Here is a 22,533-nt window from a genome sequence, read left to right as displayed (position 1 = left end):
TTTGAGGCCACTCACCTGCCCTCCAAGCCCTCCCCATCCTCCCAGACTCCCCTCAAGGCCCCGTGTCTCACACAGGCCATTTGTGACCCCTCCCTCTGTCAGCACCGGGCTGGCCACCCATCCCGTGGGCGGCCTTTGCCCTCGAGCTCCGCTGTGGCCTCCCCGGCGCGAGTCCTTGGTGACTGAGGCGAGAAGGCCGGTCACCCCGTGTGGCCAAGGACGAGGGATGGACTTGGGAGCCACGTCCACCTGGGGCTTCCCGGCTGTGCCGCTGACCAGCCGTGTGACTGGGTGAGTTGCCTGGCTGCCGTGACGAGCGACCCCGAACTTGGGGGCTTAGAGCGACAGAGATTTCTTCTGTCACAGTCCTTGAGGCCGGACGTCTGAAGTCAAGGAGTCAGCAGTGCTGGAGGGAGGATCCACCGTGGGTCCCTCCTGGCTCCTGGCGGCTCCTGGCAACCCTTGGCGTGTCCTGGCTGGTGTCACTCTGGTTTCTGCCTCCACCTTGATGTAGCCTCCCCGCCATGTCCCTATCTTCTCCTTTTTCTCTAAGGGCACATGTCATTGAATTTAGGGCCCACCGTGAATCCAGGATGAGCTCACCTTGAGATCGTGAACAAAAATCACACCCGAAAAGACCCTTTTTCCAAGGGTTCCATTCCTAGGTACCTTTGTTGGAACTTAGACATATCTTTTTGGGCAACACTATTCAACCCACTACAGTGACCTTGGACTCTTATCATTGGCTTCCTCTTAGTGAAAGGGGCTCATGATACCTGCTCTAAAAAGATTGCTCTAAATATTAGAGAAAACAGAGGGATTCAAAAGCCTGGCTCATGGGGCGGGAGAGCATAAGGAGTGACTGTTGATGGGTACATAGCTTTTTGGGGGGTGATGAAAACATTCTAGAACCAGTGGTGATGTTTGCACAACGCACTGAACGTACTAAAAGTCATCGAGTTGCATGCTTTAAAAGAGTGACCTTAATGGTATGTGAATCCTTTCTTGATAAAGCTGTTGTTTTTAAAAAGGAGCCTGACTCACGGGGTGGTCTCTTCATAAATCGTAAGCTGCTATTATTATTACTGATGTGCCAGTCACAACTGTTACTAAAATCTTTTATAATAGTTTAACGTTTTACCTCTTCTGTCATGCCTCCCAAACCCGGACGTGAATTACATTTGAAACGGGAACCATGGGTGAGATATCCTTGTGTGTTCTACCTTAGCTAGCCCGGGCTTTGCATGCAGTAGGGGACACTGCCTATTTGTTTTGATTGTACATGAGTCGTTCTCATGGAAATTACTCGTTGGAAATAAGCCCAACGGGGCTTGCGTGTTCAGTAACATCGCTGCGATCACTGTATCCAGCGTGCGTGAGGTGGGATATTACTTTTACCCATGGGCTCCCCCAGGAAAGGACTGAAATTAGATTTCATGCCAACCGCGGTTCTAACTTATGACTGACAGCCTGATATTGAGACCAGAAGTCTTTTTTTTCCCCACGAAAATTCAATTAGCAGTTGAACATGGAACCGGGTCCGGATAATTCACATATTCTAATCGTTGCCTTATTACAGGGAGTCAAAATCCACGCGCCACTCTCCGAATTGCCCGGGAGTCGTAAGAAAGATCATACTAAGAACCACAGCAGGAGGCTGTGTTATTGCCTGATGCGCCACTGCTTTGGAGATTAAAAACTGAATTTTGAGAAAAACAAAAACTTATCTGGAGGAAATATAGGCCTCCTGAGTTTTCACTTTGAGAGCTAACAAAGTCAATTTAAAATTTTAATAGATTCCTCTTTGTTGCCGTTGAAGGAAAAACACCACGATTTTAAACTTTTAAGGAAGGCCTGCCTATATTCAAAGCAGCCACTCCATTTCTCTGGCTCTTTTTCCTTCTCGTGCTTCTCACGAGAGGCCCCACCTCCCTCTCACAACAGCGCTGGAGGGAAGCCAGGAGGCGTGAGGGTTGAGAGGCGCAGGGCTTGGGCCCACGGGTCCCAGCTCTGCCTCCAGCCACCTGCGTGTCCTTGACAGTCAAGATCACGGCCAGAGATACAGCCGGGTGCAGATCCATTGGGTGATCAAGGCAATGAGCACAGCCCAGAGTGCCATCAGGTGGCCCTCATCATCCCCCAACCATGCCTTTCTGTTCCGCTTTCCTCCGTTCATATACTCAACTCACTGCCCAAGATCTCAGCCTCGCTCCCCACCATGGAGGCCGGTCCAGGATCCTCCTGTCTTTCCCTGGAAAAGGTACCCATGGTCTTCATTTTCCTGCCCCGACTCTGGCCAGGGAAAAAAGCCCCAATTTCAGAGTGTGCTGGATTTAAATTCCATACTCCGAGATACTTCCAGCTCCAAGTTTACAACTAAATATCTATGACATTCAGCTTAAATTACACTCGCTTATCTAGCTCGGGGCCAGCAAGGGCTGTGAGAACATCAAAATTTTACATCTCAGAAACCCTGAATCCTTGAGTTTTGTGTCCACTGTTGTTTCCAGCAACCTCTAGGGCTAAATGATTAATTATACTCAAGACAGCCCAAAGCAATTATTTAATTAAGCTGCATTACAGGCTGCGAGTTGTTTGGAGCAAAGGGAAAGCCTTCACCCCAGTTTCTCAACATCTGGCCCTTGGATGACTTAAAAGATAAAAGGAGATATGAGAACATTTTTATGACTAAGTAGACAATTTCTAAAATTTTTCCATAAAGTAGAAAAACTTTTTCAGTAATTTGTTTCTCGTGATTAGAACTTGGTGACATGTTTTACTGTGAGGGTTCAGCTCATTTAAATCTAATGCAAAATAGAAGACGTTGGTGTATGAAGTGAAATGTTGGGATCATCTTTGTTTTGGGGCAAGAAAGTCAGTATTTTAGCAAATCTATGCTTTCCCTCCAAGTGTGTTTGTTTTCCGCATTCCCTTGGCCTATTTTTTAAGTACTCTGTCTTAATTTAGGTTCTTTAAAGTCAACTTTAACAAACAAAAATCCCCCATTACCCGTTCCAAACTTCAAAACCTAAGTTTTATTTCACGAGGAACTTTTTAAGAAGAGAGATACAAGCCGCCCCAACAGAGAGGATGGCCAAAGTCTTATCTGTACGGTCTACTGGAGACACATGAAGACATTAATTGGGGCACAAGCATCCAGACATGAACTTGCTCTTTCCCACTGCCCATAACTTCATTCCATTGGACTGGTAGAGTAAACCAGTTGAATAATAATGAACTGAGTAGAGTGTATTTGTTCACCGGTTGTGTTCAACATAAGTATGTGACTCATTCAGACCTCTTCCTTCCATCCTATGTGAGTACTGAAATACTGTCATTCTATTCAACTCGAAGAGTGACTATTCACCCATAAATGGGCCATCCATAAGTATAAGATGGCACTTGCTTTAACAGCGCATGTGCTAAAATTTTGAAACGAGAAGCACAGCACGAACGAAGAGTCGAAATAAGCAGTAATGAATGACATAGGAACATGTTCTAAGGTCCCTCTTGTGGAAACAGGCTCAGGTTTTCTGGAGAAGAGGGATGGAGCAATGCGCTTTTTCAACTCTTTCTTCAGCACTGAGGCGTCCTTGTGTTGAGGCAGTGTGAACCGTGTGTTAGAACTACTGCCTGAAACCTGAGCCTGCGGACCTCATCCATAGTCCTGAATCTTCTGACGTGACCTGCAAAATATCATAGACATGTGCCTGTGTGAATTTTTGTGAGAAGGGTATAAACAGGTTCAGGTCTCCAAAAAGGTTAAGGCTCACTCTGTCAGACGTGTCTGTTTACAATGTGATAAATCTCACATGACGTGTTAGGCATTTCTCTAGCGGAGAGGTTGTGGTTACCTTGCTAAATAATGGAAGTCTCTAGAAGCTTCCGTTATTGCGTGGGAAGAGTCTTAAAGCTGCCAATTTACTATTACTCAAATTGCCATTTCTCCAAAGAAAATCCTTCTTTCAACACCAAGAAGAGCCTTTTAAATTACTTTATCGTCCCACACTGGAAAAGAGAGAAACAGAAACCATCATGTAGGGCAGTGTTCCCCTAACACCGGAAGGAAGCTGACCGCCTTAGGCTAGCGCTGCTCATTTCTGGAAAGCGGAACATTGTCTCGGCTCTGTCGTGCTCCAGAAGGGCAGACGGGCATCGTGTTCCCTGGCATGATGCCACCTTCTCTCTCTGCAAGGCAGAGAATGTGTAACAAAGTTGCCTGTTTTTTAAAAGAATTTATACCTTTATTCCCAGATCGAAAAGTTACTTCAAAGTTCCTTTGTATTGAAGTATTGAAGTTACTTCAGTAATTAAGGAGTTACTGTCATTCGCAGAAGTGTATTTATCATATTAATGCTATATGTCCTATCAGGGAGTCACGGATGGCCAGTATGTGGGCAAATGTGTTATCAAAGCACAGGACCTTCCAGAAATTGTCAGTCTTTGGAATAACAGATAGAATTATTCCAGATTTGGAATAATAGAAAGAAGCCTAATCCTTGGACCTGCCCTTGTTAATAACAAAGAGGACAGCTACCATTTAAGCACTGATCTATGGCGTCCACAGGACTAGAAGTTTCCATTAGATGACATAGCAGCCCAGAGAAATAGGTATTACTATCCCATTTGCCAGGTAAGGAAACCAAGGTCAAAGAAGTCAAGTTCACACTATTAGTAAGTAGCAGAGCTAGACCTTACACCCAGACTGCCAGACCCCTAAGGCCGCCTTGTCAACCTCAGGCCCAGGATGTTTCCCAGCAGTCCTCTCTCCTATAAAGAGAGATCCACCTTTAGCCAAGTCACAGACCTCAGCCTTCAGGAAGCAGTCCTAATGCTTTGTACCCTTACACTGCTTCCTTTGTTGACACGTCTCCCACAAATAAGTAGAAGTGGGTGCTCAACCTTACATCAGAATCCTTTCAAATATTTAGGAAACGTAGTAGACCAGACTGAATAATTCACATGCAGGAATTTGCCTTTAAAGAAAAAGATTTCCCTCCTGAATCACACCTGCTAATTCAGATAGAGTTATTTTCCAAGGCAGAGGAAACAGCGTTTCTCTCAACCCTTTTTGCCAGTAAAAAAAAAAAAAAAAAAAAAAAATTGTAAATTGAAATTAAAAAAAATAAATAGAGAGAGGCTAAATGCAGTCTATTCTTTACCATGAAATATTTGAACAAAAAAATTTCCCAGATTGTTTTCAAAATATTTGCAAGAAGAAAATCCATGCAAACATGTTGCACAGAAATGGCCTTAAAACCCGAGGATATAAATAAATTGGCCTTTCTCCTGCCATTCCTTCCCTTGTTAAGAACAGGGCCTTGGCCATAAACAAGAAGCTACCTTTAAAAATTATATACTTTTTTCCTTCTTTCTTTTTCAACAGGGGACTTATTACATTTGAAAATAACACGTATCTCTTGGAACCAATGAAAAATGAAACCAATGAGTACAAGCTCTTCCCGGTGGAGAACCTGAGAGGCACCTGGGGGTCCTGCGGATCACATCACGGCACGTCTGCCCCGGCTGCAGAGACCAGGCTCCCACCGCCCTCCCAGACGTGGGCAAGAAGGGTAGGGGACACCAAGGCCGTGCTCCTGGGGGCATGGGGACTCCAGCTGGGGGCACCCAGGGCGAGGGCATCTGGAGGAATTTTGCTGTCTGGGTGTTGTGTCTGCGGGATGGAGTTACCCGCTTTATCTGGAGCGGTTGCCATCACCTGTGCAGAGCGAACCCAGATGCTGAAACCTCCATCGTTGTTTTGCAAATGTCAGTCTCGGCGTCATTAACCGATGATAAAGTCGGGCTCAGAGGCCGACAAAATCACCCTTCGTTACGTGTCTGAACCGACAGGGGCCCGGACCCATGGTCGCACCCCCACCGTTGCACCCGCCTCCGTAAACAAGGCGAGAACAGGTCCTCCCCTGCCCTTGCCAAGCAGTTCTGCTGCTACAGGAGAAAGACAATTTGGAGGTTTCTTCATCCACCAGTCTGTTTACAAACAGGGTCTTCATTGTGATTTGCGTTCCATTCCCGGTCTTTGCCTGCGTGCCCGTGCAGAGGTGACCAGAGTCCTGGCCACGCAGGGCTGCTGAGGAGCCTTGCTTAGCCCGGTCCGTGATGCCAATGCCTGGCCTTCCTTCCCAAGACCGTCCAAGCTCTCTGTGTTTTCTGGCCACCTGCTCCTGGGCCTGCTCATCAAAGGTCTCTCCCTCTGCTACAGAAGTGGAAAGAGTCGTTGCCTGATGGAGTCTGGGCCGCTAACCTCCCTCCCTACTAAGTGGACAGAAACACAGAGGCCTCAACAGCCCGTGGTGCAATACCACGAAACCTCCACCCCAAATGACTGCCTGACCCTTTTACGTCCAGCATTATGTGGGCCCCACAGGCCACAGTGGACACTCTTTTTTTTTTTTAAACATGCACAAATTTATTCATTTTCTACTGAGGTGTCATTTTTTTTAATGTTTATTTTTTGAGAGAGACAGAGTGTGAGTAGGGAAGGGGCAGAGAGAGAGAGGGAGACACAGCATCCGAAGCAGGCTCCAGGCTCTGAGCCATCAGCACAGAGCCCGACGCGGGGCTCAAACTCGTGAACCATGAGATCATGACCTGAGCTGAAGTCAGATGCTTAACTGACTGAGCCACCCAGGCACCCCGCGAACTCTCTTAAAAAAGGAGGAGGGTAGCCACATCTGGCTGGGGGCCCTGCCTTTCAATGAGCACAACCAGATAGGAAGTTGTCAACAACTTCCTGATTTTTCATCTCTGGCTTTCCTGTCCCCCTTTTGACAAGAAATCAGGAATTCATAAATATGATGTCAAATGTGTGATAATTAGATGGCCCAGGGACATGTTCTTCAGGGTCCCACTTAACAGACAGCACATTTTGTCTTTCCTGACTTTGAATGTTACACTGCTTAACATTCAACATTCCATACATATCATTCCCCTTCGTTCATTCCTAGTCATTTGTCTGAGTTCCACCAGTAAACATTATCCTAAATGATTTCTTCTTCGTAAAATATCCCTCGCAGCTGTGACTAGAGAGTGTTCCCCTCGCCTTCATTTTGATGTCGTTGATTCTCTCCATCCTGGTCTTCTGTCTGTGTGACCCTAACATCCTCGATTTCTTAATATGCTTACGAGATTTTAGGGGCGCTGTGGTGGCTCAGTTGGTGAAGCGTCTGACTTTGGCTCAGATCATGATCTCACGGTTCGTGGGTTCGAGCCTCAAGTTGGGCTCTGTGCTGACAGTGTGGAGCCCGGAGTCTGCTTCGGATTCTGTGTCTCCCTCTCTCTCTGCACCTCTCTCTCTCTCTCTCTGTCTCTCTCTCAAAAATAAACAAACGTTAAAAAAATTTTTAATATGCTTACAAGATTTTCTTTCTTTTAATGTTTATTTATTTTTAAAATTTTTTTAATGTTTTTATTTATTTTTGAGACAGAGAGAGACAGAGCATGAGCAGGGGAGGGGGGGTAGAGAGAGAGAGGGAGACCCAGAATCCAAAGCAGGCTCCAGGCTCTGAGCTGTCAGCACAGAGCCCGACACGGGGCTCGAACTCGGGAATGGCGAGATCATGACCTAGGCTGAAGTCGGACGCTTAACCGACTGAGCCTCCCGGGAGCCCCTGCTCACAAGATTTTCTATGACAGGTGCTTGCCACTCTTCTTCCTTCTCTTGCGCATCACGCAAAAGGGTAAGAACCCCCGTCTGGGACTGTGGCCCACCTTGACACTGAGACTCAGTGGTGGAGACCGAACGTCCCCCCCCCCCCCCCCCGCAGGGAGCAAAGCTTGAAAAATCCGCCCCCTACACACACCTGCCTACAGCAGTTCCAGGGAGTTTTCATCCTGCTTTTTTGCATCCCCCCCCCCCCCCCACGCGCACGGTAGAGTGACAGATTTAAGAGCTGGAGTCACAAAGTCTGGCCTCTGTGGTCCCCAGGGCACGTTTCTTTCACTCTTGCGACACTCTTGCCTTCCATTCTGGACCTCAGAGAGGAGGTGATGCATCGGTAGCTCTTCCAGCCATAAACAAGTAGAACATTTGCATTTGGCTTTGGAGGTGCTTTGCTTTGAGACCCCGGCACCCGTGCTGCGAGATTTACAACCTGACGGCGTCAGTGACACTCAAGTACGTTTGCCATTCCGTGCGGAAGTACGACCTGGGTCTCCACCCGCCAGCCACATTTTCATTCTTTTTTTTTTTTTTTTTTTTTTATTTTGGGGACAGAGAGAGACAGAGCATGAACGGGGGAGGGGCAGAGAGAGAGGGAGACACAGAATCGGAAACAGGCTCCAGGCTCTGAGCCATCAGCCCAGAGCCCGATGCGGGGCTCGAACTCACGGACCGCGAGATCGTGACCTGGCTGAAGTCGGACGCTTAACCGACTGCGCCACCCAGGCGCCCCCACATTTTCATTCTTTAAGCTCAGGGCTCTCTCGACCTACGATTGGCACCGTAATCTCCAGTCCTTCTGGCTTCAGGAGGAAGGCAGAAAACCAGACCAGCAGCGCCGTTTTTGTTAACAGTGCGTATTGGGGTGTAAGTGAACCTTTAAATTGAAAAGCGAAGGCTCCGTCCTCAACGTTTCGCTCTAGAAGTCGCTGCGATTGTTTTCACGGAAGAGAAAATGTCTGTGACTTCAAGTCCATCTACATAATGAAAATGAGACAAAAGCGTCATTTTCAAAGAAGGGGAATCCTTGGGAACTGGAACGGCGGGCGGGATGGTCTGGGACGGCCTCTCGGGTAAATACGAAAGGGGCACGTTCGAGTCACGTGCCGCTCACCTGCCTCACTTACAGCCGCCTTCTTTTATGCTCCACAAAATCAATGTCACTGCGGCTTGTTCCTCTTGTGTATGCACTACGGTGACCGCCCTCGGCTTCGCCCAGCATTTTCTGGTGACTGTTGCAAAGATTGGTTTGCAGGCTGAGATTTTTCTGCAGATACGTGCGTTTTCCTGCCCGGAGCAGCAGGAATAAATCAGCGCTCAGGGTTTGCACTGGCTATACTGTGAGCCTGAGGTATTGTTTGTCATTTTTACAAGGCTCTACATTCGGTGTTAGTGAGGACCCAGGTTGCTCCTGGCAGGGCGCCTGCCGTCTCCAGCTTCGCAGTCAGATCGCGCCCCCGCAACCCGCGGAGCCCCTGCCGCGCGGCTGTCCTGTAGACTCACCGCCCTCCTTCCCTGCCCATCAACCAGCCATTCGAGAATGCAAGCTCATTTGAACACCGGCCTGAGCAAGCTATAGGCGAAGGCTTGGTAAATCTGCTACAGGAGGAAAATCACATAATACGGCCCAAAGGCACATGTAAATTGTGTTTGAATTATCCTCTCTTTGGGGATTATCTGTGCTGCGGTTCCCCTCCGTTAGTGTGGGTAATTATGACTCAGATGCAAAAGGCGATAGTTCCTCTGGCAAACAGTGTTTGCTCAGGCTGCTGAGCTGGTCGGGGAGACCCTGCCGTGTTTCCTCAAACGTAGCCACTCGGGGGCACCCGGGTGGCTCGGTCGGTTGAGCGTCCGACTTCGGCTCAGGTCACGACCTCGGGGTTGGTGGGTTTGAGCCCCGCGTCGGGCTCTGTGCTGACAGCTCAGGGCCTGGAGCCTGCTTCGGACTCTGTGTCTCCCTCTCTCTCTGCCCCTCCCCTGCTCACGCTCTTTCTCTCGCTCAAAAATAAATAAACATTAAAAAAAGAAAAAGAAAAAAGTAGCCATTCGGAAACGGGCCAGGGCTACCGCTTTTGATTTCTAGACAGCCTCTCCTATTGGTTTGGTAGAAGACACAGTTGCGGTGGTGACAGGAGTGGCAATAATCCTACCCGTCCTCCGCAGAGCCTAAGGATAGTGGAGTATCCGGAAGTGGCCAGAACCACGTGACCTCATTGATTGCAGCAGGCGTCACGTAATTCCTCTCTGACATAACCATCTGCATATCCATCCCTCCCTTGGTCGTTCGTTCCTAGATCTTGCTGGTAGGTAACGGGGGCGGTTCCACAGCTGCTTCTTTGGCCCTGAGTCCTGAGCATCCATCAGTGTGAGCCGAACCCCCAGAATCTCCAGGTGTGGATTCTTATTAAGACCCAAATCGATGAAGACCCTGGATAAATACATAACAGATCTCGCTGGTGCCACTGGCGTTTTGAACTCAACTCCACTTGTCCCGTTAACATTCAGTTCACCGGACTGAGCCCGTTCTTCTGGCTTCTCGCCTCTTCGGCCAGTCGTTTCTGCAGCCCGCGTCCTGGCCGGGCCCGGAGGCTGTCCCCCCACGCTGTCCGTGTGCTTCACCCCCACGCAAGTCACTGCCAGGATGCAAGAGAAGACCTCACACAGCGGGAACCAGGGCTCAGCTTCTAAATACTCACAAAGTGACCTCGGAGTCAAGGCAAGAGCCTCGCGCGAGCCAACAATGACCCTTCTCTACTCAGAGGCAGATCCACCAAACTTTTGATCTGTTTAATTTGCCGATCTTGCCACCCTTGGAGACACTGGCCCGGGCTCCGTTGTTACTGTCTCTTGGTGGTGGTTTTAGCCCAGTCAGCTGGAGGCCGTTCGCTGATCTTCATGGTTGCTGTCCCAGCGGTCGCCAGCCATCACCTGCACTCCTGGCTTCCACCATCGTCTTCCAATAATCCGTCCTCCCAGCAGCCAGAGTGACATTTTTAGAACCTCACATGCAGGGACTCCCTGTTGCTCTCAGGTCACCTTCAGCCTCCTTGCCGTGGCCCCTGCCCCATGCACGTCTCATCCGCAACCCTCCCTCCGCCCTAGACTATGGAGCCGTCCTGCCTGTTGCTCTAACACCGCCTGGTCTCCCAGCCTCAGGACTTTTGCTGTTGCTGTTCCATCTGTCTGAACACTGTTCCTCCACACATAACTACTTCTCTTCCTTAGGTCGCAGCCGCCTTAGTCGCACGCCCCCATCTTTAACCTCATGGCGACAGCACCTTCCACAGACTCAGCTGTATTTTTGCTAACTTTTTATTGTCACCCCATCCCCCGGCCCCTCCTGGGAGGTGAGCCTCGTGAGCACTTTAACTTAGGTTGTTTGTCCGTCCCCGTATCCCTAGCACCTATCATCACGCCGAACACAGAGCTGCAGTAAATGCTTGTGGGGCGAGTAACGATACACAAATAGTCTGGCCCCTATGGGGAAGGAGGTTCGATGAGAGTTTATCGAAACCCTAATCTTAGCTTGTTTTTCTGCCTTGGGTTGGGTTAAGTCCCCAGGGCCAAAGTTCTTGCTGTAGCATGTTGGGGGATATTCTGTCTCCGGGAACTTGGCTGTGACAACTTCAAGAGGCCCAGGAACTGGTTCCCTCTTGAGCAAGACTCCGAGAACGCCTCGGTCTCCACCTTAGAACCGAGACTGTTGGGCCACGTTCAGGGGCTTATTATGTTCCTGTCTGTTTGGGGAAGGGCTTTTGTTTATAACCCCGACAGTGAAAATTCAATCAAGCAACCAGTTTCAAATGTTGCTCTGCATATCAAAAATTTTATAGACGATTTTTTTTTTTTTTTCGAACTGGACGGCCCAGATAGGTCGAAATCATGCGGAGGTAATTTAAGCCTCTCTGTGTGCCGCTGACGGAGGAATGAATGTTCGCGGCCATGAGCCGGCCCCTCCCCCATGGCTTTTTATTATTATGTGGTTAGGCTTCTCTCTGAGCTTGCAATTCTCTGAATTCATGAGAAAATCTGGACTCCTCTGAAAACTGCAGAGACAGGAAAATTGCGTTCATGTGTTTGTTTTCATTATCTGGAATTGTGTATTTTCTAAATGATGATCCAAGGCCACTTGGAAAAATCCCCTGGTCCTTCATTTCACCCCTTCGTGGTCTGAAAGGTGTAAGTGCCTGAACAACCAAGGCCCTTCCTGCGAGTTTTTCAACAGGAGATTAATTCATTTTTTCTGTGATAGAGCTGTATTTTCTCCTGGAGGATTCGCTGAATCTGTTGGTGATTAATCGCAGAGTTGTGGGAGAAAAGGAGACTTCTGCGTCTTTCACACCGCGATAAGGGAAAAGGGCCAGATCTTCACCCCTTCCAAAGGTGTCGCATTTGGGGGTACACGAGCGGGTACGGCCGGGGCTAATCTTTTCTCCCGTCTGAGTCCACAGCTATCACCATAAAGCCTGCCTGTAACACATGGTCATGAAGCTTGACTTCTTTTCTCATAACGTGGTAAAAATATGAGAAATGATACCTTTTCCCTCTTCCAGAAGGTTTCCAGATTTCTTGAGGGATACCTAAATTCATGAATCAGCACAGCTGGGCGGCGAGCAGGAACACTGCTATGATACAAACATTTTTCTTGTAAAAATCCTGTTTGGAAGATCCCGGACTGATGGGGATTTGTTTTATAAAAGATGTTTCCCTCGGGCTTATGTGACTGGAAAGCTGATTCAAAGCGTGCCTCGGTCATTTGTGCCATTGTCTGAAAGCATGGCCAGAGCACGAGAGCTTTAACCGGGCAGCAAGATCGTTAACGCAGACACCAGCCCGTCCGTCGCGGGGACCAAACCCAGCTCGACCCCCGTTTCCTCCAACTGCCTTTCATTGCAGAAGCAGAAGGCTTTGTTTTTTTTTTTTTTGTTTTTCATGTGTGCTTTTGAGACCACCCTCCAGGAACTGCTCTTTTTCTCCTAAAAGTGCCTTTGGGATTCTCCCAGTAATTCATGGGAGAGTGCAAATGTTGTTTTGAGGAAGCTTGATTAAAACGTAACCCACTTCAGAGGCTGCCTTCACTAGTCATACGTCTGCCATCGCCCCCTCCTCCGTGCCTGCCCCTTGGTGCACAGTCTCTCTATTCCTCTCCGCTCCTTCACCCTCCCCCAAACCCCTTCTCCAGGGCCTGGAGTTCAGTCTTTCCGTTCTTCCTTTCTTGACACTGTTTCTTGCTGCTCTTGATCCTTTCTGGTTTTACCCTTAGCACCTCCTTCTTGCCCGACTCTGTTCCAGCCTGGCCGTCCCCCATTGTCCGGACCACTCGTCCTTTGCTTCTAACTAGATTTTCGCATGATCGGCCCCGAGGAGTAAGCTGCCTGAAACGGGCTATTCAGTGTTGCCCCCAAAAGTAGGCCATAGAGGGGAAGGCGACACACATGAGACGCTGGATGGCATCGTCTTCTGTAGCGATCTTCAAATGTGCCGCAGGTGGCTCAGAATGAATGGCCATCGGCTGGCTGGGGTTCCGGAGAGTTGCTTTGGTCTGACTCGTCTACGTGCATGTTTCGTGTAATAACGTTCTTGACTCGTTCTCGTCCCGCCGCCATCAATGAGTCAGAGGGCAGGCGGGATTCCTCTTGAAGGATTTCCCGGATAGAAATGGAGGCCAGTCACCCATGTGGAGAAGGTTTTCCAGAGGTTGTCGGGGTTGGAGGTGAACTTCAGAGGGGACAGGGGTAGGGCCAGTGGCGGTGGTGAGGATTCTCTCGCCTCAGTTAAAGGGTGTGGGTCCAGAGATACGGGCAGTGTTCTGGAAGCCGCGGAGAGGTGTTATGGGAAATTAAAGTCCGTGTTTACTTTTGGCAGCATAAAAGAGAGACCCTCAAGATGACCAAGTACGTAGAGCTGGTTATTGTCGCGGACAACCGAGAGGTAAGAGCTTTATAAAACTTCTCGGTACAGTTGGTTAAAAACAGAAATAGGGAGAAGAAAACATTGAGCAAGTTATCCCTCGCCCTGATTAACCTCATTTTCTATGAGCCCTTAAAAGCATTGGAAACAACCCGTTGAAGCGGTTTCCTAGTATTATCACGTATGAAATATTAAAAATGCACCTGATGTTCCAAAATAATGGCAGGGGCTGCAGTAAAGGCAGGACTGCCCTGTGGCTAAGGTCCCCAAACAGAAGTATTTGGGGGAAATGGCAGATGGCTTGAGAAGGTATTCTACAGCATTTGGGGGGACAGTTGGGCTTAAAAATGTCCGACGCATCCCAAACCAAAATGAATTAACGAATTCGGGCTGCAGGGACACGGCAGAAAAACTGACGTGTGCTTCAGTGCTACGTTAGCTTTCTTCCTGTCATTGGTTTCCGGTGAGCTGTTTTGAGATGCTCTTCTCTGAATTCCTTCCTCACCTCTGCCACATGGTCTGAGTGAGGTGACTTTCTCTCGTGAACTCACTCGACACCTACGAATGAAACAGGCTTGACCGTTTCTCAGAAAACTGTTCCCGTTCAGGAAGGTCAGATTTGAGGGGGGAAGGGGACCTCATTAACTTTTCTCCCTCCTCCTCTGCCTTGTTTGACTGGTGGCCATGAGCTTCTATTCCTTTTACTGTTTCATTTTTAAAAACACATATAAAGGAAATTTCTGAGGATGTTAAAATCAAGTTGATGATATGAAAAATGGCTTTGGACTGCCTTCTCGCTGTCTGTTCTCTCCGCCAACACATGTCACAGCCTCCACCATTTGTGAGGCTGGAAAAATCGCAGAAGTGGCTGTCTCCTGAGCGCTTGGCTTGGGCAAATTTCAGGGAGTTTCAGAAAGTCCCCAGACAGGGAAATTTACTCATCAGGATGGGAACTCATTTCACCGTAAACTGGGGGGGCCCCGGGGGTGTGTGAAGCCCAAGACTTCACAGTTCCAGGAGCTGGGAAGATGAGATTCGATGGATATTCTTGCCGTTATTAATGCTGACATTTAAAATTATTAAGTTTCAGAGGCAAGGAAAAGATCTGGAAAAAGTTAAGCAGCGATTAATAGAGATCGCTAATCACGTTGACAAGGTAAGTTCTTCTTGGGGTAATTAAATCACTCAAATCACGTAAATGTTTAGAAACGAGCTGCAGGGAATGAAGCACACCTCGTCTGACTTGGCAGTGACATCGGTTCTGCCTCTGGTCCTGGGCTGGAACTCGGACTTCCCCTTCCTCTGAGCACAGAATTCCCGGGCCTGGAACGGCTATAGGAGATGCACGCTGTCTGGACCGCGGTGGCCTGGGGCTACATCTCCCTCCAGACTCCCTTCTGGCCAGAGACCCAGCGTGAGGGGAACCCTCCTCCATCAGAGCCGGAAAACCTGTAGGACGCATCCGACCCTCTGGGGAACTCCTAAGTGCGCCTCCTCCCAGGTCTCCCCGAGTTGCTCCCCAGGGCCCCCCCACCTGCCGCCAAGGGCAGGCTGTCGTTTATAAGGGACACACGGGCTCCAAGGTCCGGAGACACGGCCATTGGCTTTCGGTTCAATCGGCTGTTGGAATATCTCCCCCCCCCCCCATTCAAAGAGGTTGGGAGCTTTGGCAACCAACCTTGGCAAAGGTGGTTCAGACCTAGAGGAAACCCCAGAAGCCTGGTCTAATCCCGGGAGTGTGTGCTCAGAAACACTCCCTACACTACCTGTCCACAAGCAGAGGGCGAAGCTGTCTGAGCACCTGCCCTTCTCCACGCACCCCGCGGAACAGAGCCATCAAGCTGTCTGGTGCTGGCTCTCGGTCTAAAACGGCTTCTCACACCCTCCTGCATGTTGGAGTTGCCTGGAAGCTTCCAAAGGCATCGCTGCCCGGGCACCTTGGCAACTGGGGGGCTGGTAATAACTTGCACCGGTAATTAGAGAACAACATACCTCGGAAAAGACCTGACGGACTGCATGGAATTTGCCAGCCTGGCTGTTCTTGTGTTTCTGGCCGAGAGAGAGTTCAATTGCTGAGCACCCGTAGGCGGGCCGCCCCCAGCAGACCCCGAGGCCCCTGCTGGGGGTCCGCGGGCCCCTCCAGATGCTCTGTGCCTCCGAACCTGCTCACTGATGAGCCCTGGGCTCTGGCCCAGTGTTCCAAGGTTCAGTTTTGCATCGTTGCAAGTGACAGCATCTCGGCCCCAAAACGACGACCGCTCCAGGGGCAACTTCACGTTAACAGCTGCCCGGCCGGCTGCGTTGGCCTGAAGGGAACGGGGAGAACGACAGCCCAGGCCCAAAGACCAGGCAGTGATTTAGTGCAAAGGTGACCTTCTGAAACCTCCAGGCCACTCCCCCCACCCCCACCCCCGTAAGTAAAACACAGGAGGCGGGTCTGATGCTCAGAGGCAAGAGCGAGGCCTGGGCGCTGGAGCCGAGGGATGTTCCCCAGGTCCTGATCCCGCAGGGCAGGGCAGGGCAGAGCCCTGACGCGTGCGATCGCCCAAGCTTCGCCTCTTTAACCTCTCACCTCCAGTCTGTCCCACGTCTTCTCAAGAAGTTAGCACCAACCGCAGGTCTGTTAGCGCTGACCCTCTGTGACCTACTTCTGGAAGGGCTGGTCTTCCGTGCGTTTCATTTCTGCAGGTACCTCCCCTCTCACGGGAGTCTTTGTTCCCCCTCTCCCGAGCCGGTTGCCTGAAGGATGCGAGTTCTCGTGTCGGACCCCGCAGGGCCTTCCCTTTAATTCCACCCATTTTTTTCAGATCCGTTTCTTCCAGAAAGCCTCCCTTGAGCCCTCAAGCACAGCCCCCTCTGAATCCCTGGTTTCTGCCCTCTCTTGGGGGTTCAGTCTGTTGGAGTGAACTGTCCTAATGGCCAGGAGTCCCCAGCCTTGAGCCTCTTGCTGACCTCTGAGCAAGGGCAAGGGAACCCTCGTCCTTGTTCTTGGTGCCCCTGCTGAGCCCGGCACTCAGCAGGAGCCGAGCAAATCCTTGTCGCCGCTGCGTTCGTGGGCGAATCGATGCCACCGCTCTCGGATGCTGTCCGCCCCCATCCTGGGCTGCGTGGGCCAGGCCGACAGCCGCCAGGCCCCCGTCGAGCGTCTCCCCAGGCCTGCAGTCACAGTGGGTCATCTTGGAAGGGAGCCTGAGCACTCGCACAGAAGTGGCCGTGCTACATAGCGGTTTAAATCTGGGCGCACAGGCCCACTCTGCTCGTGTCCACATCCCGGCCACGTCAGTCGTGCCTTGAGCGGTTGCCTGATCCCTCCAGGTCTCGGTGTCTCTGAGTGTAAAATGGGGTTAATGCTAACTCTTGGTTCATGGGGCTGTCGTGAGCGCTAAGAGAGCCGCGGCATGGAAAGTCCTGAGTGCTGCGCCGAGGACGTAGTAAGTGCTCGCTGAGTGTCCACTGTGGTTACGGGTATCAGCCATCAGCAGCCTGGGAAGAATGCTCCCAGCAGGCAGGATTGTGTATGATGACTCAGGAGGAGTAGCACGCACGACACTTGCTCGGTGACGCCGATTTGGAGAGGAAGGACCGTGTGTGATATGCTGACGTGTGAAGTCTGTTGTAAGGATGTGACCCGAGAGAGCCAGCAGAAATGGTAGCCCGTCATGGTCCGAAAAGCTCCTTGGTTGGCCAGCACCGACGTCAGCTCTGAGAAACAATGACACGTAGTCCCATACAGACCTTAGTGACCCTTCCATACAGCCCTCACCGGAGGCAAACACAGTGTCCCCTTCACAGGGGACAACCCTGAAGCCCACACAGGGCATTGGCTCTGAGGTTGTCGCTTAGCAAGGCGGTGTGGGCATCGGCACTGGACACTTCACCCATCTGCCTCCTGATCACTGTTACCTTTGTGCCTGACACAGTGGGAAGTGTGGTCCCTCTGTCAAAAGGCAGCAGCCAAGACGCATGCCGTCAGGATTCCAGAGGAGTCCGGGAACTTCGTTCAGCCCAGGAAGCCTGGGCTGGGAGCTTACGAGTGGATACCACAGACAAGACCAAGCAATGCTTTTTTTTCCCTCTCTCTCTCTCTTAATTTAAGTTCTAATTAGTTCCTTTAATGAACTATTGGTTAATTGCAGTATTGGTTTCAGGAGTAGACTTCAGTGGTTCATCAATAACATACAACACCTAGGGCTCATCACAAGTGGCCTCCTTCCTGCCCATCCCCCACCTAGCCCATCTCCCACCCACCTCCCTCCATCCACCCTCAGTGTGTTCTCTGTCGTTCAGAGTCTCTTATGGTTTCTTTCCCTCTCTCTTTTTTTCTTCCCTCCCATATGTTCATCTGTTTTGTTTCTTAAATTCCACATATCACAGACCGAGCAATTCTTGATTAAAAACAAGCTGTTGGGCAGCATTTGGGTCGAAGCATTGTCTCATGAACTTATTAATGTAATGCCCATAATTGTCATCTGCTTGAAACCCAGTTGACGTTCTGCGATGTAGCTTGTGTCCCAGTCATACCCTTGTGCTCACCAGATGACCGCGGGGAGACGAGCAGGGGAAACGGCGAGCCTGCCCTCTGCGGGTTCAGCACCAGGGTCAGAGGCTCACACTTGGGGAGCTGATTGCCCTCTGGCTCACCACATTGGAATGGGGCTTAACCATCAAATGCGGAGCTTCTGTGACTTGTGTTACTTGTTGGCCCGGATGCTGGTAGAGGAAAAATGGGACGAGCTCACACCTGGAGCTTAACTTTGGCTGCTGTCATCAGTCACCTGTTTCTGCCTGGTTACCGGGCGTCTCAGAAAATGAGGACCTTCCCATTGTGTACCACCTTACCCCTCATGGGCGTTGGAAGATTTTACAGCCAGCCAGGTGATCCCGTGTCCTCAACCCCCGGGTCCTGGGCACAGAGCCACCTCCTTAGCATAACGCACTTAGGGGGCAGGAAAGTAGTTGGGGGCAACACGGAGTTCTTCCCTCTGCCCTGGCCACTCATCTCGCCCTGGATAAAACTATCCCTTAGCCATTAGAAGAATTGCCCGTCCTACCTCTGACCCAGGATGATCTGCTTGTGGAGGGAGGGCTGTAGGTTGAAGTCAGGGATGTGTACAGACGGGAGACAGAATAGCGATGACAATACTTGCTTTGGGTGGGGTACCCGAGACTTTCTATCACAAGGCTGTAAAAGAGGAACTTCCTTTAGAAGATCTTTCCTGTGACACCTCTGGTGAGGTAGCTTCTGGCTGTGAGGAGAATGGTCAACGAAGTTCCCGAAGAAGGGTTCTGCTTATCCCTTTATTATTCCGAAAGATATTGATTTGTTCATTTGATTAGAACCTTCTAGGTTGGTTACAAGTGACAGAATGTGATTGTGTCAGCCAAGTCTGAGTCTTTGCTGAAAAATTAATACAGATTCATTTTCATCAACTCGTAGGTAGAACGTTTTGCTTAAAAGGAACAAATTATTGTCCTTGGCAGAGTGTCTGAAAAAGCCTAATTCCCTCATTGTTTTTCTTGCCGTAGTTATTAACTGGCTGTCTTTAGGCATAATGTGACTATGTTAGCAATAGTAACACATCTATATGCACATTTTAAATCACCAGTGAACTGTGTGGAACGTGTGCTTCCATACCAATAAGGGCAGACGTCAAAAAGCCTATTAACTTTGGCATCTAACTGGCCAACCACATTGGAAACCCAGTTAACACATCACTTTGTATCAGACACTGCAAATATTTCTTAAATTCTAACGCCACAGGAACAAGGGAGCAGAAAGGGATTTTTCTCACCCGGGTCAGTGAGGTTCACAACATGCAAATATGTCCTAGCCTTCGTTTGAAGTTCTTATGAATGTGATCCCCAGAGGATGCCTGTCTCGGTCAGTTTTACAGACCACTGAACATTCGGATAGTGCTGGTGGGCGTCGAGGTATGGAATGACATCGACAAATGCTCGATTAGTCAGGACCCGTTCACAAGCCTCCACGAATTCCTGGACTGGAGAAAGATGAAGCTTCTACCTCGAAAATCACATGACAACGCCCAGCTTATCAGGTAGGGTGTTCGTGGTCTGTTCTTTGCTTGAAGAACGCGTGACCTCAGCAGCCCCCTGTCCTGGCAGTCGCTGAAGCTGCACGCCTCTCTACAGAGCTCGCTGGCTTGTACAAGGGTGTTTCCCAGCCCACAGCAGCGGGGCACACGCCATCCTGACCAAACTGTGGGTCTGTTGGGAACGTCTCCCTTTGAACCCCCTAGGAAACCTATCCCTCCAAGAGACGTCTTATTTTCTTTTTCCATCACCTGGATGTTTTCCTCTATGCAAATTTGTCTAGTCTTTGTCTTGATATAAAATTGTCCTGAGTAGGCGATTAAAAAAAAAAAGCTCATTTTCTTTCATTATTACTGAAAAATGTTTATGCAAGATGTGAGGACGATGTATTAGGATGATTATTGCCAGATGCCTGGAGAGAGGAAATGTTCATTCCTCCTCCTGTTTCTCTAGGACTCTAGTTTTCTAGATCAGAGGACCCCAGCGGTCTGCATTCTTTCGATCGCTGTGGACTGAGCATCCATCAGGAAGCCAGCACCCTTGAGGTGCTTTTAACATAACGGTGACCAGTACTGGAAGGCTCCCTGCTCTCAGGAGTCCCCAGTCCGTTGGGAGAAGGTGACAACGAACAAGGAAATTGCAGAGAGCTCTAAGTGTCACGGAGATAAGAAAATGAGGGAAAACACAGCTATAATGTAACATACTATATTAGGAAGATATTCAGACACCTTTATATTTAAAGGGAAAAAAGTGTAATCATAAACTGAATTAGTAAGGAGTGCGTTTTTCCCAAAGTGACAAACTTTTTTTAAGACCCTTAAACCTTATTCTTACGTTCTCATGTAGCTCACTTCCCTGAATTGAAAGCTTCAGGGTCAGAGACACTTGTCTTAGGCAAATTGTATCTAGTTTCTTAAAAACTTATAGAAAGCTAAAAAGCATTCTTACCCCGTCCTCACTTTAGAAAATGCCTGCATACAAACCGAGGCTGTTGGCATTCCCTGATAATTTACTTTGGCCATTTTCACAGGGTTGTTTGTTTTTTTTTTTCCCGCCTTGGATATTTGTGGTCGCCTCATATTTTATGCATTGATTAATCCTGAACTACTAAAAGTACATTTTAGATATTCTGAGTCAGAGTATTTTGTTTTGATTTTTTTCCCCAAACGGAGTCTGTCCAACTTGAACATCTGGAAATAAATTAGCCTCTTATATAACCTTATTATTTATATGCATATATAATGGTATCTGTTAAAATGGTCTATATGGATGTAAATACAAAACCTGTAACCCCAACTGCTGTACATATGAGTATGAAGGACGGACGGATGGACAGATGGATGGATACATACATGCATACATACACAGATGAGGTTTTATATATACTTACTCCCTTTTGTCCAGTTGAATGCTGTCAAAATAACTAACTTTTCAAACAGTATGTGTATACCTACGTATGTACATGGCCAAGATAACATGAGTAAGTCATTTAAAGATTTAAAAGAGATTCCCTTAAAGAAGATTCAACAAATACAAACAATGTGGGTTTTTTTTTTTATTTTTTAATGTTTATTTATTTTTGAGAGACAGAGTGTGAGTGGGGGAGGGACAGAGGGAGAGACCCAGAATCCCAAGCAGGCTCCAGGCTCTGAGCTGTCAGCACAGAGCCCAACGCGGGGCTTGAACCCACAAACCGCAAGATCACGACCTGAGCCGAAGTCGGACGCTTAACCGGCTGAGCCGCCCAGGTGCCCCACAATGCCATTTCTCTCTAACAGATGGGAATGACCTTGGACACTTCACTGACTGAGCCACGCAGGCACCCCTGACAAATACAAACAATGTTTAATTTGTAACGCAAGAGGGTCGAATGAACAACGCTTGCATGAAACAAGCCTTGATGTCATTGGACTCACTGATCAGGTTAAGAATCCACAGGGGGGCGGAAAGCCGGTACCTGAGCCATAACGTCCCCTCCTGGAAACTTCCTTCTGGTGTGGTAAGGCTTTGTGGCTGCTTATTCTACATTGACTCCAGAGGAGCAGTCATTTCTCTGCTGATTCCCCTTTTGCCAACTACGTTAGCATCACGCTTTAAAGAGTTCGGGTTTCTGGCCTAATCGTAACGTCACACAGGAAAGCAAACTTCAGCTACAGCAGGAAGTCTAGTGAACCGCCACATGCATTTCATTTAGTTACCGGTGATTCTCTGTGACGGCCTCAGCACTTCATTAGCAGGCGTTGTTCAACAGGAGTAGCTCCTGGGGCGCCTGGATGGCCCTGTCGGTTCAGAGTCTGACTCTTGGTTTCAGCTCAGGTCACGATCTCATGGTTTGTGGTCAAGCCCTACGTCGGGCTCTGTGCTGACTGTGCAGAGCCTGCTTGGGTTTCTCTCTCTCTCTCTCTGTCTCAAAAATAAATAAGTAAACATGAAAAACAACAACAACAACAAAAAAAAGGAGCAGCTCCTTCCAGTCCACGGGGAATAGGCAGGATACGACTTGTAAGAACAAAGGTCACAGCTGGTCGTTGGCCGAGTCTCGCGAGCAGAAATCTGAAAGGAGTATGAGACGGCGACACAAAGTCAATTTTAAAGGAACCGAGGCTCCAAATCGCCTGCAAACACCCCCTCATGTGGCCGTTTTCATTTGGGTACCTCTTCTTGCTCTCTTACTGGGATGCAGGAATGTCCAACAGAATCTCAAACGTTAGGAAATGACTTCATCCCGTATTAATTTAAGAATGGCTTTTTGTCTGTTTCCTAGTGGGGTTTATTTCCAAGGGACCACCATTGGCATGGCACCCATCATGAGCATGTGCACAGCAGAGCAGTCCGGAGGAATCGTCATGGTAAGTCAAGGGCACCGGGGAGCTGATGTTGGTGCCCCAGAC

At 49.2% G+C, this 22,533-nt stretch overlaps 1 protein-coding gene across 3 annotated transcripts in view; it reads left to right on the top strand.

Annotated features, from left to right (window-relative positions):
• The window catches only part of ADAM12 (ADAM metallopeptidase domain 12), a 350,864-nt gene that overhangs the window by 240,297 nt on the left and 88,034 nt on the right, over positions 1 to 22,533 (top strand). For all 3 annotated transcript variants that reach the window (XR_006299872.1, XM_043597829.1, XM_043597828.1), the window contains exons 6-10: positions 5,387 to 5,573; positions 13,547 to 13,612; positions 14,676 to 14,747; positions 19,478 to 19,647; positions 22,407 to 22,491. Coding sequence is in view for 2 of the 3 variants with exons in the window: in XM_043597829.1 (XP_043453764.1) it covers positions 5,387 to 5,573; positions 13,547 to 13,612; positions 14,676 to 14,747; positions 19,478 to 19,647; positions 22,407 to 22,491 (580 nt within the window). In the remaining variant the exon portion in view is untranslated. The remainder of the gene's footprint in view (positions 1 to 5,386; positions 5,574 to 13,546; positions 13,613 to 14,675; positions 14,748 to 19,477; positions 19,648 to 22,406; positions 22,492 to 22,533) is intronic.

This window comes from Prionailurus bengalensis, chromosome D2 (genome assembly GCF_016509475.1).
Source record: "Prionailurus bengalensis isolate Pbe53 chromosome D2, Fcat_Pben_1.1_paternal_pri, whole genome shotgun sequence".
Classification (NCBI taxonomy): domain Eukaryota; kingdom Metazoa; phylum Chordata; class Mammalia; order Carnivora; family Felidae; genus Prionailurus; species Prionailurus bengalensis.
The sequence above is the reverse complement of the archived record's forward strand: the minus strand, read 5'-3'. Positions and strand labels throughout refer to the sequence as shown.